At 34.9% G+C, this 17,497-nt stretch overlaps 1 protein-coding gene across 1 annotated transcript in view; it reads right to left on the bottom strand.

Moving 5' to 3' along the window:
- The window catches only part of AQR (aquarius intron-binding spliceosomal factor), a 101,416-nt gene that overhangs the window by 49,811 nt on the left and 34,108 nt on the right, over window positions 1–17,497 (bottom strand). The window contains exons 11-17 of the mRNA XM_045450108.1: window positions 16,549–16,613; window positions 15,296–15,412; window positions 13,858–13,971; window positions 12,032–12,135; window positions 6,871–6,973; window positions 4,254–4,374; window positions 1,052–1,193 (exon numbers count right to left, since the gene is read on the bottom strand). Coding sequence (XP_045306064.1) covers window positions 1,052–1,193; window positions 4,254–4,374; window positions 6,871–6,973; window positions 12,032–12,135; window positions 13,858–13,971; window positions 15,296–15,412; window positions 16,549–16,613 — 766 coding nt within the window. The remainder of the gene's footprint in view (window positions 1–1,051; window positions 1,194–4,253; window positions 4,375–6,870; window positions 6,974–12,031; window positions 12,136–13,857; window positions 13,972–15,295; window positions 15,413–16,548; window positions 16,614–17,497) is intronic.

Raw genomic sequence — 17,497 nt, 5'->3', positions numbered from 1 at the left:
TAAAATGTGGAAGTGAAAAAAATAGATCATAATCACAGTGTCCATGTAGCTCTCTGTAATTAGTAAGGAGAGAAGCCTGGAAAATACCTGCATCAGTTCATATTCAAAAAGTGTTAAGCTTTGCATACAGAATGCAGCATAATTATATGTGCACGCATGGTATGACTATAATAAAAATTCATTTTACAGAATTAATTTTACTAGTTTATGGTCACTTGTGGTATATAACTTACCCTCATCAATTTCATACTTAGAATGAAATAATAAATGAAGGACATAAAGTCATGTCTAAAACGAAAACTAACCTCCACAAATCTCCTAATGCACAGCTGCTTCCAATAACTAGAATGAAAGTCTTTTCTTAGCTAACGGAATTCCAAACATGAGCTAGCAGGCAGGGAGTTTAAGCAGAAGACTTCATCAAATAATGAGCCCTACTCACGGGCCCCCAAATAAGTCCTGATTTAGTCTTTTCAAGGTAATCTATGGATGGAGGGCCAAGGAAGACTTCCCAACGTTCCATTCCATGTGATGCTCAGCAATGCTCCTCATCTCTTGCCAGGTCCCTTAGAGAGACTAACTGAGGTACTGGTGACAGCCACAAGAGCAGCTGGGGTAGCAGAACACCCCTTTATTATAAGCCCCCAGGACTTAAACCGTCCTGCCCTAGTATAGGCCCACTGGGTCAGCCCATACCCTCCCTCTTTACCCTTTTACTCATGTTCAACCTACTCTCCTCTACACTTCTTCCCTGTCCTGAGAATGATGACCTCTCCCCCCTTATCTTATTTCCAGTCCCCCACCCCCAAGGATCCAGATACATATTTTATATTTTAGCACTTTTGATATACTCTAATCCACATTAGAGAATTTAGAGAATTTCTCAAAGAGTAAATTTACAGAAATCAGACAATTTCTCAAAGAATAAATATCATATTTTGGAGGGCATCTACAAGCCAGGTATACTATTTCTAAACACACTTAGGAGGTTTCTGACAGAGTTATGTCACGGTTTGCATCTCTTCATTACAAATAGAACCAATTTACTAACCATGGCTTCATTCTGCTGACACTGTCCTCGATGTCCTGCCTAATTTCATAAGTTGATTCTAAGCGGAAGAGATTAAAGTTCCTTAGAAGGTAATCATGGAGAGTCAAAAATTGCAAATTCAACTTGGGAAGAGCAAGACAACCTGAAAAAGAAAACAACATCCACATCCAAATTATTCTCTTACTCAGACAGCTGTACTATGTATAAAGAAATGTACCACAAATTTGGTAGAGTCTAATTTAATGTTTAATATGCTGAAATACAGCATATTTGATAAGGTCCTATTTTTATTTTCACACAGAACTGAAAACAGGTTAAGAACTATCTATTAAGAACTGGAAAGGAAGAACAAATCTCATTAATACATATAACCACATATCAAAAATTCATACACAAACAATCTTCTAAAAAATATTTGAAGATACTTAAAATTAATATAGTCTCAAGTAGTTTAAAAATTCTTCCTTTACTAATTTTTATTTGGCAAAGCTCGAAGTAATCAATGACCATAAACTAACCCCATGACAAATTTATCGCAGAACCTAATTAGTATACTACAATGCATAAATCTATCTCCAGTGGTCATTACTTTGCTCTGAATCTCGTCTTTTGGCTAGACTTTAAGGATACGGCATTGGTTGTTATTCCTGGAGTTACTTCCATTCCCACTGTACCAAAGCAATAATGAACCTAATAGCAAAAAACATAAATAAAAAAATGGGGGGCACCTGAGTGGCTCAGTTGGTTAAGCGACCAACCTCGGCTCAGGTCATGATCTCACAGTTTGTGAGTTCGAGCCCTGCATCAGGCTCTGTGCTGACAGCTCAGAGCCTGGAGCCTGCTTTGGATTCTGTGTCTGTCCGTCTCTCTGTCTCTCTCACACTACCCCTGCTCATGCTCTCTTCCCCTGCTCATGCTCTCTCTGTCTCAAAAATAAATAAACATAAAAAAATTTTATTTATTTCACATCATTTATGTTCATAAATTCTGATTTATAATCTGACTCAGTATCTTTCAGGCCAGAGGCTAAGGGAAAGCATCTCTTTGAGAGCACAATTTTATTAAAAAAAAAGAAAAAAAGAATTAAAATGTCACCATTCTGCAACCGTCATTGAATTAACAAATCTAGCTGTTAAGGAGCAATGGCAGCTAACATCATACCCACAAAAACAACCAGACATCATATGCCTCTGATGAAAGAATACAACACTACCAAGAATCTTGCCAGAGAGAAAACCTTAAGCCTGATCAAGCTTCTGCATTCAGGTACCAATCTGTAAGAAAAATAAAGAGCAGAGGGACATACTCGGGTGTATACGGAGTAGTCACTAAAAAAAAGCTAGACTGTGGAACAAACAACTCAGGTTCTTCAAAACAAAAGGAAGGGATATGAGGTACTTGTAAAGTAAAAGACATTTAAAAAATGTGCACGATTATCATATGTGGATGCACAATTCGGTGATAAAACTATGAAGAAATATATAGTGATTACTATGGAAGTGAAGACATGGTTACTTTCAAGTGGAGGCAGAAGCAGTAACTAGGAAGGAGCTTACAGGAGGGTTCTGGGATGGCTAACAAGGTGGTTATTTCTCTTATGATACTTAGTTAAGCTCTATATTTATTCTGTGTGGCTTTCTAGATCTGTGTTTATTAAAAAGGTCCAAAAAAGGGGCCAAAGATTTTACAAGAATTTTCTTTACAATTCTTACAATATATCTATTTTTATATCTGTCCCAATTTCTTCCTCTCCCTGGGAGCTAGAAGCAGTCTGTATCATGCAGTATTAGCTTTGATCTTTGCTATTTATTATCAGCAGATGTTGAGCCCCCAAAACACAGGGACATCCATGGTCACGAAAGAACAATGGCATGATATAGTCAACTGTCTGAAAACAGCTTAATTACAGTGAAACCATTTGGCAACTAATATTGTTCTGAAATACTTTCTTTCTATAAAAGCTGAAAAGATTTAAATCCCTTTTCCTTTAAGTTCACAGGAACGAAAGAAGAACAATACTTTCTATACCTGGCAAAATGTGTTTTATATGCTGACCAGTGTGACTGAGTAGCACCAAAAGGTACATGTATGACTAGGTCTATGTTTAAGAAAATATCTGTTTCTGATTCTGTGTCTCCCTCTCTCTCTGCCCCCCCCCCCCCCCCCCGTTCATGCTCTGTCTCTCTCTGTCCCAAAAATAAACGTTGGAAAAAAAAAAAAAAAAAAAAAAAAAAAAGAAAATATAAGCTATTTACTGCCAAACAAAGTATGAAGTGGTATCTGCTTTGTAGGAACTGATTAGAAAAGAGATGGCATACATCCATGGTCATAAATGCTTTTAGCATGAACAAACTGGAAAAGTGAGAAAACAATGCACTGGTCATTGTAAGAATGAAAAAAATAAAAAATGAAGACTGCCTATTCTGAAATCTAGAAAAATTTTGGTGCACTGCGTATACTAAAGTTATGGTTTTAGGACAGGACTCTGAAGTATCCATTTTAAATAAATGTACCACTGGTGAGGTCTTTAAAACAGCTAAGCTTCTCATAATGATACCATTGTTCAAAAAAGTTCCTTAACATTTTTTTTGAAATATGCCTTCAAAGTACGTCACAATATACTTCAGCATATACTCAATTTTGGCGAATTCTCATCCTTAAAGGATGAACAAAAGCATTTAGGAACAAATCTGCTGAAATAGGTAAACAAACCAGGGAATACTATTTTCAATCAGACTAGGGGTTTATTATTAATAAATGACAATTTTTGGTGGTCATTAACTGGCTTAACAAGGAATTCAGAAGAACTTCTAAAAAAGGCTTTGAAATAAAACACTACCAAACAAAACCTATTACAGTGACATAATGAAAGCTACACTTCCTATACTATTAGGTTTCTTACAGTATTTTTATTGCTTATGGTCATATTTTATAAAGGATGACATATGTACATGACATAAAATATGTATACAGGTGCACATCTGAGAACATGCACATACACACATTAGGACATGGTTAAATTTAATAAAAATCCTTAATGCTAAGCATTCAAATACTGAATAGTTTCCAGCTTTAAAATGAACTTGAAGGTACCAGAATATTATCCTAATGTATGTAACAGACAGAAGTACTTTCAGTTACCTATGATAAATTCTAAATTAAATTTCATGGCACACCTGAATCCCGTGCTTCTCTGGCTTACCTTCCCCAGAATAGTATTCAGTTGGGACAATATTTTCATCCCAAATGATTTTCTCAGTTGGATACAAAGGCATCTGGTTCAACTGCTGAATCTGAGAAATTCGACGTTCATGACGAGATACCTAGAAACAGGTTGATGTAGAAAGTCAGAAGCATCTTTTGTTAAAATGATTTATGAAGAAATTCACCATAAAGTTTGAAATGAGAAGTTTCATCTCTTTCAGTTATGGTAGTACCTAGAGGTTTTTCTTTCCTTTTTCCAATTTCTCCATAAATCAAAGATGAAAGAGGCACCCATTACAGTGAGCTTTGTAATCAGATGGATCTGAGTTCAACTCCCAGAACCTCTCTCTATGTATGAGCTACATAAAAACTGGGCAAGATACCTCAACTTCCCTGATTTTAGCAATCTTTCAGTAAAACAGATAAAATACCACCTACCTCTCAGGTTTCTTATGAAAATGAAATAGAATACTGTAAAATAGCATCAAGGTGCCTTGCACATGCCAGCACTTAGTATTCATCAATGTAAGAAAAACATGGGAGCCCTAAGTCCTCGATTAAAGTTTTTATTCTTATACTAACTAAACAATATGGAAAATTTTGTTTATTAATAACCTGGTCTCAGCCTTCCTTGTAAAATGAGAGGTGGACTTGATGGCCTCTACGTAGATTTCCATTGTTAATATTATAGTAGTCCTCTATTTCAAACATAGAAATAAGCTTGTTCCCTAATTAATATGTTAAAATAATGATATATTTGAAAAATGTGTCATGTTCTCTTCAGTAGAGATAGTATTATTTTAGGAAAGAAGACAGTGTGATATCATCTAACCAATATGCATATTTCAACTTCTTCATCATTATTCAGATATTAGAAGAATCCAAAGCCTGAGGAAATCGTTTAGGAACAAGAGGAAATGAGAGATAATGCTGTAGCACTATAAATTTTTAAATTTTTAAAACCGTTTTCTTTTTGGCATAAATTTTCAATTTTAAAAATAAAATCTTAGCTCTAAGACTGTAAAAGGCATAAAATCAAGCCTTATGTTTAAACCTGTTTTCCATTAGAAAGATTCCTAAAGAAATCCTCATTTCTTTGTATAGTAAGGATTTATTAATAATCCCCAAACCTGACTTATGAGAAACGATTTTACATTGTCAGAAAATAGGACAAGGAATTTTTAGAAAGCACTTGGCACTCGGAAATAACGAAGAAGGCAAAGATGGTGACCCGAGACATACATTTCACACAAGTAAATATATCAATAAAAAAGTATTTTCCACACATGAATTAATTTAAAACTCCAGGAATTTCTCTCCAAATGGCACTGAAGCACCTGTCACCAGGCTTAAAACATCTGCTATAATAGTTTCTGGTAACTATTCCCGAAGTAGCATATCTTCTTCTCTACAGTAAGGAATTGTATTTTATACCCTATATTAAAAGTATTAGCTTGGAATATATGTCACAAAACTGTGTGCCCATTATGGCTCTATGTTAAAAGATGTATATATACTCTTACATAGTGTATGTTTGTAAAGTTATAAAAAACATACTAAAAACTACTCAAACTATAGCAGAGGAAGGAAGTCCTTTAGGATCTTTTCAATAGCAAATAGAAAACAAAAAATTAAAACAAGCTTTTTTTTTTTTTTTTTTACTCATGACACTAGCAAAAATTGGGATGACTCATAACACCCAATGCTGGTACAATCTTAAGGAGATACACTCTAACACACTGTTGGTGGGAAATGCACCTTTTTGAGGATAATTTGGCTACATCCTATCTTTTAAATAAGCACATGTTTTAATCAAATAATTTCACTTCTAGGTACCTCTCCTAAATGTCCCCACATAGTCACAAAGAGGCATGTGCCAGGATCACATCATTATTTGTAAGTGAACATTGCAAACAACTTAAATATTCATAGTGTAGACATAATTACTCATACATTTTATGAATGATTTTACTAAAGCTAAAAGTAAGGTGTACTCCTTTCCCTCAAATTTTTCTGTGAGCCTTAAAACTGCACTTAAAAAAAAGAAAACCTTAAAAAAAAAAACCTTACCAAAAAAAGTATTAGTTTGAGAGATAAAGTCCACTACTTTCCAAAATGACTGAAAAATCCCTTAGAATTCTTAAACCACTAAGTCAGTGATAACTTATTTTCTTTAAACATTCCTGAGTTTCTAATGATAAAGGTATACATCAATATTCAAGGTACTTTAAATAACTTTTAAAATACACAGATAGACAGATATGAATACATATGTATTACCTGTGTGTGTGTATGTAACTGTGACCTCTAAAAGGCAGGAATGGTGTCAATTATCTATGCATTCCCCATTGCCTGAATCCAGAGCCTGACAAAGAAGCTGCTCATAAATGTCTGTATGCAATGAATTCATGCCAAAAAGCAGTTGTGAGAGGTAACGTCTTGAGAAAAGAAATCTAACAGATGAGAAAAGAAATCTGACAAAACCAAATGATGATGTAATTGTAAAATAGGTAGCAACGATCTACTTACCCTTTAGCCCTGGAAAAAAAGACATACCCAGGTCTTTAGGTATGATTCAAAATGGTAGGGAAAATTCAAAGAACATTAACATTTACCAGCAATTCTAGAAGAAATTCTTTATCAAAAGTTGTGTCTTCATTTTTAGGAAGAGTTGGTAACAAGCAGAGGTACGATGCCACCTGGTGGAGTGTATTTGAACTGCAGAATAAGGAATATTCAGATCAAGAGTATGCTATTAATTTAACCCTAGTTCATTTTTGAAACACCTAATTTTACAGATGGCTTAAAACATTTTACCTAGAAAATATAATCCTACGATACAGCAGAAAATTTAAAAAAAATTACCAATGAAAGTTAATCCCCTTAATGTAGGCTCTCAAATTATCGTCTGCATACCCCTATGGTCCCTGAGACCCTTCTAGGAAGTATGCAAGAAAAATACTATTTTATATTAATACTAGGACATTATTTGTCTTTTTCCACTGTCTTTACCTACACAGTGTAAAGCAATGGTGGGTAAACTGCTGACATAGGGTAAGGTGGTGGCACCAACCAGGACTGTAAGTAGCCATAGCATTCCTCACTACCTCATGCAGAGGAAAAACACATTAAGAATGCAATTAATGAAGCAGCAAAATTAATATATTAACTAAAATTAAATTAGTAATTAAAATTAATTATTAATATAATTAAATTTGGACTCTTGACTATGCTTTTAAAAAATTCTGTGTGACAGAATGGGATGCACACATTTTGCACACAATTTTTGCTTGAAAGAACTGACAAACTATGGTTATTCAGACCTGAATAAATGGCAAAAAATTTTCAAATCTGAACAAACCAGTACCTTTAAGGAAAACAACTGATAGTATTTGTTACCAAAGATAAAATTTGAACTGCCAAGTGAAAAACTGGAATTCTAGAAAACTTGCATTCACCACCGTGAGCTGAACAGCTTTCCATTACTTAAATACGTTTCATCACGCTCCCCAAATCCCCTCACATACTCTATCCCAGTCCCTGGTAACCATTAATCTGTTTTTGATCTCCACGACTTTGCTTTTTCTAGAAGGTCAAATAAGTGGAATCATACATTATGTAGCCTTTGACACTGGTTGCTTTCATTTATCATAACGCAACTAAAATGCACCCAGACTGCATGTCTGTAATCGGTTCCTTTTTATTGCTGAGTAGTATTCCATCATATGGGATGTAGCACAGCATGTGTATTCACTCACCAGTTGAAGGATATGTTTTTAAAAGACAACTATAACTAATGCCACTATATACATTTCCACACAGATTTTCGTGCAAACACAAATTTTCATTTCTCTTGGGTATATCTGTGAGAATACTAGATTGTACAGTAAGTACATGTTTAACTTTACAGGAAACTGTCAAATTTTTGCAAACTTTGAATTCCGATCAGCTATGTATGAGAATCCAGCTGCTCCACATCCTTGTCATAAGTCAATACACTGCATGTTTTTTTTAAACAATTCTAATAGACATGTAATGGTATCTCATGATTTTAATATGCATTTCTCTAATGACTAATGATACTAAGCATCTTTCTGTGGCGTTACTGAAATGCATTATCTTTGGTGAAGTATCTGTTCAAATCTTGAGCTAAATGTTTTTTTATATATTTTGAGAGAAAGAGAGTGCAAGTGGGAGAAAGAGAATCCCAAGCAGACTCCACAGCCAGCACGGAGCCTGACCAGGGCTTGATCCCACAACCCCAGGAACATGACCTGAGCTGAAAGCAAGAGTCGGACACTCAACAGACTGAGCCACCCAGGCACTCCCTGAGCTATTTTTAAATTGTTTTCTTATCACTGAATTCTGAGACAGCCCATCATCAGATACGTGTTTGGCCAATATTTTCTTCCACTTTGGGGTTGTATTTTCATTCTCTTAACAATGTCTTTTCAAATAGTAATAGTTTTAAATTTTTATAAAGTCCAACTTATCCATTTTTTTCTTTATGGACTGTGCTTTGGTGTCTATGGAAATGTTTGTACAAACCATAATCACACAGATATCCTGTATGTCCTATTAGTTCCCGTTTTGATAAATAGGTCTATGACTCACTTTGAGTTAATCTGTGTACAGAATGTGAAGTATGGGCTAAATTTCATACTATGCATAGAGATGTCCAACCGTTCCACTATTGTTGAAAAGATTATCCTTTCTCCATTGAGTTGCTTTGGCATCTTAGTCAAAAATCAACTAACCATATATGTGTGGTCTATTTCTGAATTTTATTTTGTTCCGGTGATGTCTATGTCTGTCTGTCTTTTATTCAATACCACAGGGTCTTGACTACTGTAGCAAGCAATCTTGAAATTGGGTAGTGAGGATCCTCCAACTCTGTTCTTTTTCAAAATGGTTTAGGCTGTTCTCATCTCTGCCTTTCTATATTAATTTCTGAATAAGCCTGTTAATTTCTAGAAAATATTCTGCTGGAATTTTGATTGGAACTGAATTATATCTATGGATCAGTTTGGGCAGAATTCATACCTTAATTGAGTCCTCTCATCCATAAGCAAGGCAAATATCGCCATTTCTAAAATTAATTCACTTTAATTGCACAGAGTTCCTTAATATGGCTTCAGATACCACACTAAAACTAACGTTTAAGAAACTACCACTTGTCAAGTTTTTATATTGTATCAAAGAAAAATATTCACAATTATTTGAAAAAGCTACTGAAATATATTTCCCTTTTGCATAAGGCCTGATTTTCTTCATTTACTTCAACCAAAACAATCTCACAATAAATGAAACACAGAAGCACATCTGAAAATTCAACTGTCTTTGATTAAGTCAGACATTAACGAGATTGCAAAAGTATAAAACAATGCCACTTTTCACTGTATTTTTTTTAATTTGGGAGAATATATTTTTCATTAATATGTATGCTAACATAATAGGCTTTTAATTAGTTTTTTAAATAAATTATTTAACATTTTTCCAGTTTTAATTTCTATTATAGCAAATATAATGGCTATCATCCACATTAAAAAAAAGATTTTTAACATCATCTATAATTTACAAGATTGTAAAGAAGTAATACAGGCAAAAATAAATTCCCCATATGGATTATGCAGCTACGTTTAATGTAAAAAAAAAATCTATAAAGGTGTTTTAAAAACATACTACTTTATAATCTTATGGGGAGGAAGGCCTTCTAACATAAAACATTTGCTATTGTTGTTAAGAAGACTTGACATATAATTTAAAAATTGTAAACACTGTAATAACAAAATATACCAACACAAAATCTAAAGTGAGAAACTGAGAGAAAATAATTACAACACAAACTAGACAAAATATTAGTATGCAAAATAAAGGTTCTTAAAGAAATCAATATGACAAGCAATGAAATACAAAATAGCAAAAGATAACAAGAAAGTTACAGACAAAATGCAAATGGCCAAGAAAAATAGAAAGATGCTCAATTTCCCCAACATAATCACAAAATGCAAAGTAAAACAATGACGGTTCTTTTATCTTTGGATTGGCGAAAATTAAAGACTAATTTACCTAGCTGGTAGGGAAAGAAATAAATCCTCAAATTCTGTTGGTATAACTGGTACATACTTCTGAAGGGAATTTAGCAATATATAACAAATTTTAAATACATAACCCCTTTGAGTCAGCCATTCTGCTTCTGTGAATCAGTGCCAAAAATTTTTACATAGAAATAAAAAGGATGTTGTTCATTAGTGAGTCATTAATAATGGCCAAAAATTTAGAAATTAAAGATTTGTCAACTGGAGAGTGATCACAAAACAGTATGGCAGAGTTATTCAAAGGAACTTTCTGCAGTTCATTAAGAGAATGAAATAATTCTATGTGTTATTATAAGAGTTATTATTTGGGTGCCTGAGTGGCTCGGTTGGTTAAGCGTCCGACTTTGGCTCAGGTCATGATCTCACAGTTTTTGAGTTCGAGCCCCACATTGGGCTCTGTGCTGACAGCTCAGAGCCTGGCGCCTCCTTCAGATTCTGTGCCTCTCTCTCTGTCTGCCCTTCTCCCACTCACGCTCTATATCTCTCTCTCAAAAATAAACATTAAAAAAAAAAGTTATTAAATCTTCTTAGGAAGATTCAATAATCTTCCAAGTTAATCAACTTCTAAGTTAAAGCCAAGTTTGTTTCATTTTAGAGAGCCATAATGAGCTAAACATAATTTCTCCCAAGAGTTGAGGACAATAGGGAGATAACAGAGCACAGTTAAAAGTTAGGTTTGAGGGGCGCCTGGATGGCTCAGTTGGTTAAGCGTCTGACTTTGGCTCAGGTCACAATCGCTCGGTTTGTGGGTTTGAGCCCCGTGTCGGGCTCTGTGCTGACAAGCTCGGAGCCTGGAGCCTGCTTCAGATTCTGTGTCTCCCTCTCTCTCTGCCCCTGCCCTGCTCACGGTCTGTCTCTGTCTCTCAATAATAAACGTTAAAAAAAAATTTTTTTTTAAATAAAAAAATAAAAGGCTTGAATCCTATCTCTGCTGCTTACTTGCTATTTGACCTAGACAAATGACTTAACAATTCCGTGTCTCAGTGACCTTATACCTAAAATGGTACCTACTCCTCACAAGAATGAAAGTCTTGAGGATTATTTACATACTTAGTAGAGGGCCTACCACGTAGTACAAACGTATTACTACATTTTCAAAAATGTGTATTAGCTGAGTGCCAAAGAATATTACTAATTTCATAAATTTTAAACACACAAAAAGTTTCTAACTCATACCTCTGATGTCACATATGAACATTTACTGATTTCTGTTGTATATTATGACTGATGGGATACCAGTTTTATGTTCTACTTTAAGAAAACTTTATGATCTAGGAAAAATGTTTAAGTTATGAAAAATATAAATTTTGGGACGCCTGGGTGGCTCAGTTGGTTAAGTGTCCAACTTCGGCTCAGGTCATGATTTCATGGCTCGTGAGTTCAAGCCCCATGTCCGAATCTGTGCTTCCCTCTCTCTCTCTGCCCCTCCCCCGCTCATGCTCTATCTCTCCAAAAAAAAAATAAAAACCATTAAATTAATAAATATTAATTTTGCTCCCAAAATAGATGATCAATAATTATAGCGAAGTGACTTAAAGATACTAACTGCTGGAGAGAAGCATTAGTTTTAGTTGTCAACAAAGCGAGCGGTGCAACAAGTTACATTACTTAAGGTAGTGCAAAATGATTAAAAACACAAAGAAAATTAAAATTCAGTTTTCTTTCCATGTTGACTTACCTAAGTGGTCCAAAAAACTTGACCAAAGATTCCCGAGTATCTACTTCTGCCACATTTGAGAGTGCAAAATCATAGAGTTCAGGGAAATGTGCAAAGGCAGCTCTCTAGAAAACGGGAAAAACAAAAACAAAACTCAAGAACTAATGTCTGCATATTAACAATAAACTACAATTTATGTACTATATAATAAAAATATTAAAAAATATATTAATGCACTTCTGTTTCTTATATGCTTCTCATATGTGACCTCTGCCTTATTTAGCCAGAAGCATTCAATACAATGGGGGAAAACCAGAATTATTCTAGCAGGAATGAAAAAACAAAGAGTCAATGTTCAATTTTTTATTTCTAAGTTGTATTTTGAACATACATGAAACAGCCAATAAAGCTACCTTCACTGACAGGAAGGGAGAGAAATAAAATACCTGAAGAGATAGCTTGAGGGAGAAGCCAAAAGTACAGTGTATTTGTGCTTTGTTTTACTTAGGAACTCTGGAAAGAAAGGACTTCACAGGGTTAACACCCCCAGCCGACATGGGGTAAGCCACAAGAAAACAGAAATAGTAGCACTACAGTGACCGGGTAAGAGTATATGTGATAACATCCCTAGTCTTTCTCAATGCCCGTGTGGCACAGAGAAATCCGGAAGTTTTCATGTGCCCCACAGTGGGATGACACAAAAACCTGCCAAGGTTACTGGTGAGCATGCCATAGGGTTACTACAGGCAATGGTGAAATGACCCTGCAACCCAAGCCTGAGAGTGAACTGTTGAAGCTAGGAAATGAATGGGAGTCAGCTCTCTGGAGGAGATCATCAGCATCACCAAGAGCAAGAGTGTGGCCTCGTCAGCAAGGAGATAGCCAAGCTCCTCGGGAATCATCACGCCATGCCTGTGCCACAAGAGCAGACCACAAGCCACGCCAGCTGTGGTTACTTCAAGGGCAGAAGCAGAAGGACAAAAACACCAATGCTCTGAGCAAAGCAAGAAAAGACATGTAAGCTGTGCAGGTCACTCTTCTTCCAAAACAATGAGGCTATCTCAATGCTTCCATATACCCAGATGCCATTTGGGGAAAGAAGAGGGAGAGCAGAGAGTCCCTGAGAGATAGTGGAATTGATTATGAAAGACATTTTGAACTTAAGTTTGACTCTTTCCCCAAAAAGACGGAAACAGAAAGGACTGAATTTCTCCAAAGTGACAAATAAAAGCTTCTTTCTACCACCAGAAAGGGCAAGAGCAAGAGGAAATCAAGAACAGAAAACAAAGGTACTCTGTTGACACAGCTGAGCTGTACTGGACAATTTCGGTCCCATTACGTGTGTTTATCTTTAAAATTTATAAAACGCTCACACATACTTTGTCGATACGTTGGGAATACTCTTTCATAAATAAAACTGGTAAGTATATGCACCAAATTGGCCCAGTAATTAATCAAACATTTCTGAGTGTCAAATATCAGTATCTTGATTCTCAAGATTGAAGACTATGCAGAAAGCCATTTTTACCCCATGAATCCATTAGAAATAGTAATATTTTAAAAGTAATATATAAAAAAAATTTTAAAGTAATATTTTAAAAGTAATATTTTAAAAACTTATTTAAAAAATAATTAAAATATTTAAATAATTTAAAAATAATATTTTTTAAAAAATTAAAAATTAGCATTATTTTAAGTATTTAAAAATTTTAAAAGTAATATTTTAAAAGTTCAAGATGAAACACTATTAAATTAGTAGTTTTTTATACCTGTACTACATGAAACTACATTATTTATGAACCAACTTGATGGGAGCAGAAGCACAGGCTATACTGCATTTCAGTCACCTGGAGAGAAGTGATTCTGTCATAGTGAATTGTAGTCATCTCATTCTCTGTCAGAGCGTTCCCAGTCTGGTCGTTAATCTCAAAACCAGTATAGAACTTAAGCATGTCCAAAAGCTGAAAGGATACATTTACATTAATAAACTGTGTGAACATAAGAACAAGAAACCACAAACAAAAACTACTTATTATAAAGATTAAGTAAGTCTGTATACCTTCTCCGAGGTGCTGGAAAACTCTGGAATATAAACACTGCAACAAACACTTCAGAACATATCCAAACATGTTTTATTTGTGTGAGGAAAAAGTATGTTTCTTGTGAATAAATTGTTAAGAGTCTATTTCATATACACGGTCTACTTCTACAGAGAGGAACTTAAATTGAAATCCCAGTACTGAACGGACATTAAGGATTTAATCAAAGGAAGCCAAACACTTAAATGGAAAAAAACAAAGTACACCACTGCCAATTTATGGAACTACACCACTAGAGGGAACTCTTGAGGTCCTTTACTTAGGTAGGCCACTTAATACAGAATTTTCTGAATGAGGATTTTGGAATTCATAATTGGAGATATTCTTCTCTGTGTGCTGCTACTATTAGGGAAATGCAGCAAGGTGAGGAAAGCTAAGATATTTATTCCTCTCATCAGTCTCCACAGCCATTAAGCCCTTTCTTTGGCTTAGTTCCTGCTGCTATAATGAAGGCCTGTTTTCCCCAGAGACACAGTCTACTGGCTACATTTACCCCAAATCTTCATCATTATTGATTCTAACCTATGGCAGAACAGATACTAGAATTTTAGTATGTTTTAATGTATGTGGCAAATCACTGGATAGAAATTTAGTAGGAGAATGAGAAAAAATATAGATACAAGATAAAAGAATTCTTGAAAGAATATATAAGCACACAAAAATTATATCTCCAACTATGACCTCATTGAAAGGCAAGTATGAGGAGTTTGGTAGAAGACTTTTTCCGGAAGAGGTGATGCGAAACAGGAAATGTGAAACACTATTACTTCTTTCTACTCAAGGTAGCAAATGAAGTGCACTGCCATGCTCTCAACGGTTTTGGTCACCACCGTCTTATGGAAAGACAGCCATGAGAGGAGGGCATAGTTCTCTTGAAATTAATGCTCATCATCTACTGTATTCCACAGTGGTTACTAACATAAAATATATGAGTATGTGGGACTGCACTGCCAAAATCCCAATTTAGTCCAATAATAAAATCGCGTATGATTAATCAAAGCTCTTCATTCATTTGTTTTCTATACTAAGATTTGATTTTACTTTAAAATGACTAATTGGGAATTTACATTACTTAATTCAATATTTAGTAAAATTTCCTTTATATCACCACTGGCACTCTTGGTTGCATGGCAGAAAAAGAATCAATTTAGAAATGAAAATATGTTCAGATATTATCAATGCTCACCTGGGAAAAAAGATGGCCATCCTCTTCTCTATGAACAAGATTGGAAAGATAACAGTGAACCAAAAGGTGGGAGTCATCCAGAATGGTATTAAACCAGCGCCTTGTGGGGAGGAGGGCCTAAAAAAAATAAATACCATGGCAATAAATCTGCATGTTCTCTGCAGCTAGAGGTAAACTCTACTGATCCTTCACTCAGAAGTGTCAATCATATACAAAGTACCCTCTAGTCTCCCAAAAGACACTGTGCACAAAGCAAAGGGTCTGGTCCATGTGTAAATAGGCGCAGTGGCAATGTTTATAAATAAAATACGACATTAGAAGAAATTTCACAGATAGGAAAGCCAGTAGTTTTCAAACAAAATCTTCTATGAAATCTGAATATATTTTGGGTATAGATTTAAAAATGGTGCTACTCAGAGAAAAGAGACTAGGGACTCCTATATGGAGACTTCATCCTCCATTTCCTCTTACCACATCGTCCTGTGACAGTCAGCAAGACAATGCTGAGACACTGTGATCATCAGTTTGAAAACCACTAATCTAATCAAATATCCTCATTTTATAGATGAGGTTATTGAGATCCTCAGAGGCTATAAATTAGTTACTGGCAGAATCGGAATCTGAATGAAGATCTCATGCATGGCTGCAAGTCCAATACTCTAATCCGTATGTCAAGAAACTACCTTCTCTCTCCAGATAAGAAATGAACACAAAGGATTTTCTTTCAATTTCCTGCAGTAAAGAGGGAAAGGAAATGAACTCAGCCTGAATTATACCAACTCTGCATCTGAACTCTCTGTCAAAATCTTGCACCTAGTATTATGAAATCTTCTTCAAGGATCTTAATTTAAAAAATTGACAATAGCAGCTATATCTTTCTTCACCAACAATATTAGGCACATTTAGAAAAGTGAGATTATTAAAGAGATGCCCATAAATCCACAACTTCAGCCACTATTAAAAACTCCATGATGGGGTATTAAAATATGATAGAAAATAAATTGCCACTGCTGGACCCATATTTAATAACTATACTACATGTTTTTTTCTACAAATACAGCCATCTGACATTTATTTGAAAACTTAAAAAGCCAACTGCATTTTACTTTTGTTTCTCTGTTACACATAGAAACAGGTAAAATCTAAGGCCTGTCTTAGGGAATGAAGAAATATTTCATATATTTCACAGTCATATGCTCAAACTTATCCACCATAATGATGATGTAACAGGAAAGTCACTGCAAATTTCTTACCTCCAGATCAATCATAAGTTCAATGAATCTTTCACAGTAATGAACTTTGTCCATAGTGACAGGTTCTGGACATAACAGACAGAACATGTTAAAATTTCCTTACTTAGAATCTACAAAGAACTTATCAAACTCAACACCCAAAAAACAAATAATCCAGTGAATAAATGGGCAAAAGACATGAACAGACACTTCTCCCAAGAAGACATCCAGATGGCCAACTGACACACAAAAAAAATGCTCAACATCACTCATCATCAGGGAAATACAAATCAAAACCACAATGAGATACCACCTCACACCTGTCAGAATGGCTAACATTAACAACTCATAGATGTGGAGAACAAACTGAGGGTTGCTGGAGGGATTGTGGGAGGGGGGATGGGCTAAATGGGTAAGGGGCATTAAGGAATCTTCTCCTGAAATCACTGTTTCACTATATGCTAACTAATTTAGATGTAAATTTAAAAAAAATAAAATAATAAAAATACTAATATTAAGTAAGTGACTTAGATTATCAGCATATGACAAGTTTTTCTATACACTTAGGCTGGGAGTAACATTATGCCTCAAATCAGGTATAGCTGATGTATAGCATTAGTATCCATTCTTCACTAAATTATAGGTATGATTTTCAGTTGTAAAATATTACTTGGAAGGTTGGCATTTATAAGTAATTCTGTTCTACTGTAGTGTAAACAAAGCAACAATCTCTGATGCAAAAATATAAATATGGTATATCTACAGAACTGTTCTTAGATTATACCCCATTTAGGAAATAAAGTATTAACAAATGATACACCTTACATAGTATATATACACCTTTATTAAGTAAAAAGTATTCTATGTAGAGCTTGCAAACCCAACATAATGTAATTAGCCCCTCTGGATATATAGGCATATCTCCCTCCCTCTGTCTCTGTCTCTGTCTCTGTCTCTCTCTCTCACACAC

This window comes from Leopardus geoffroyi, chromosome B3, assembly GCF_018350155.1.
Source record: "Leopardus geoffroyi isolate Oge1 chromosome B3, O.geoffroyi_Oge1_pat1.0, whole genome shotgun sequence".
NCBI lineage: Eukaryota > Metazoa > Chordata > Mammalia > Carnivora > Felidae > Leopardus > Leopardus geoffroyi.
This window is presented reverse-complemented; position numbering and strand designations above follow the sequence as displayed.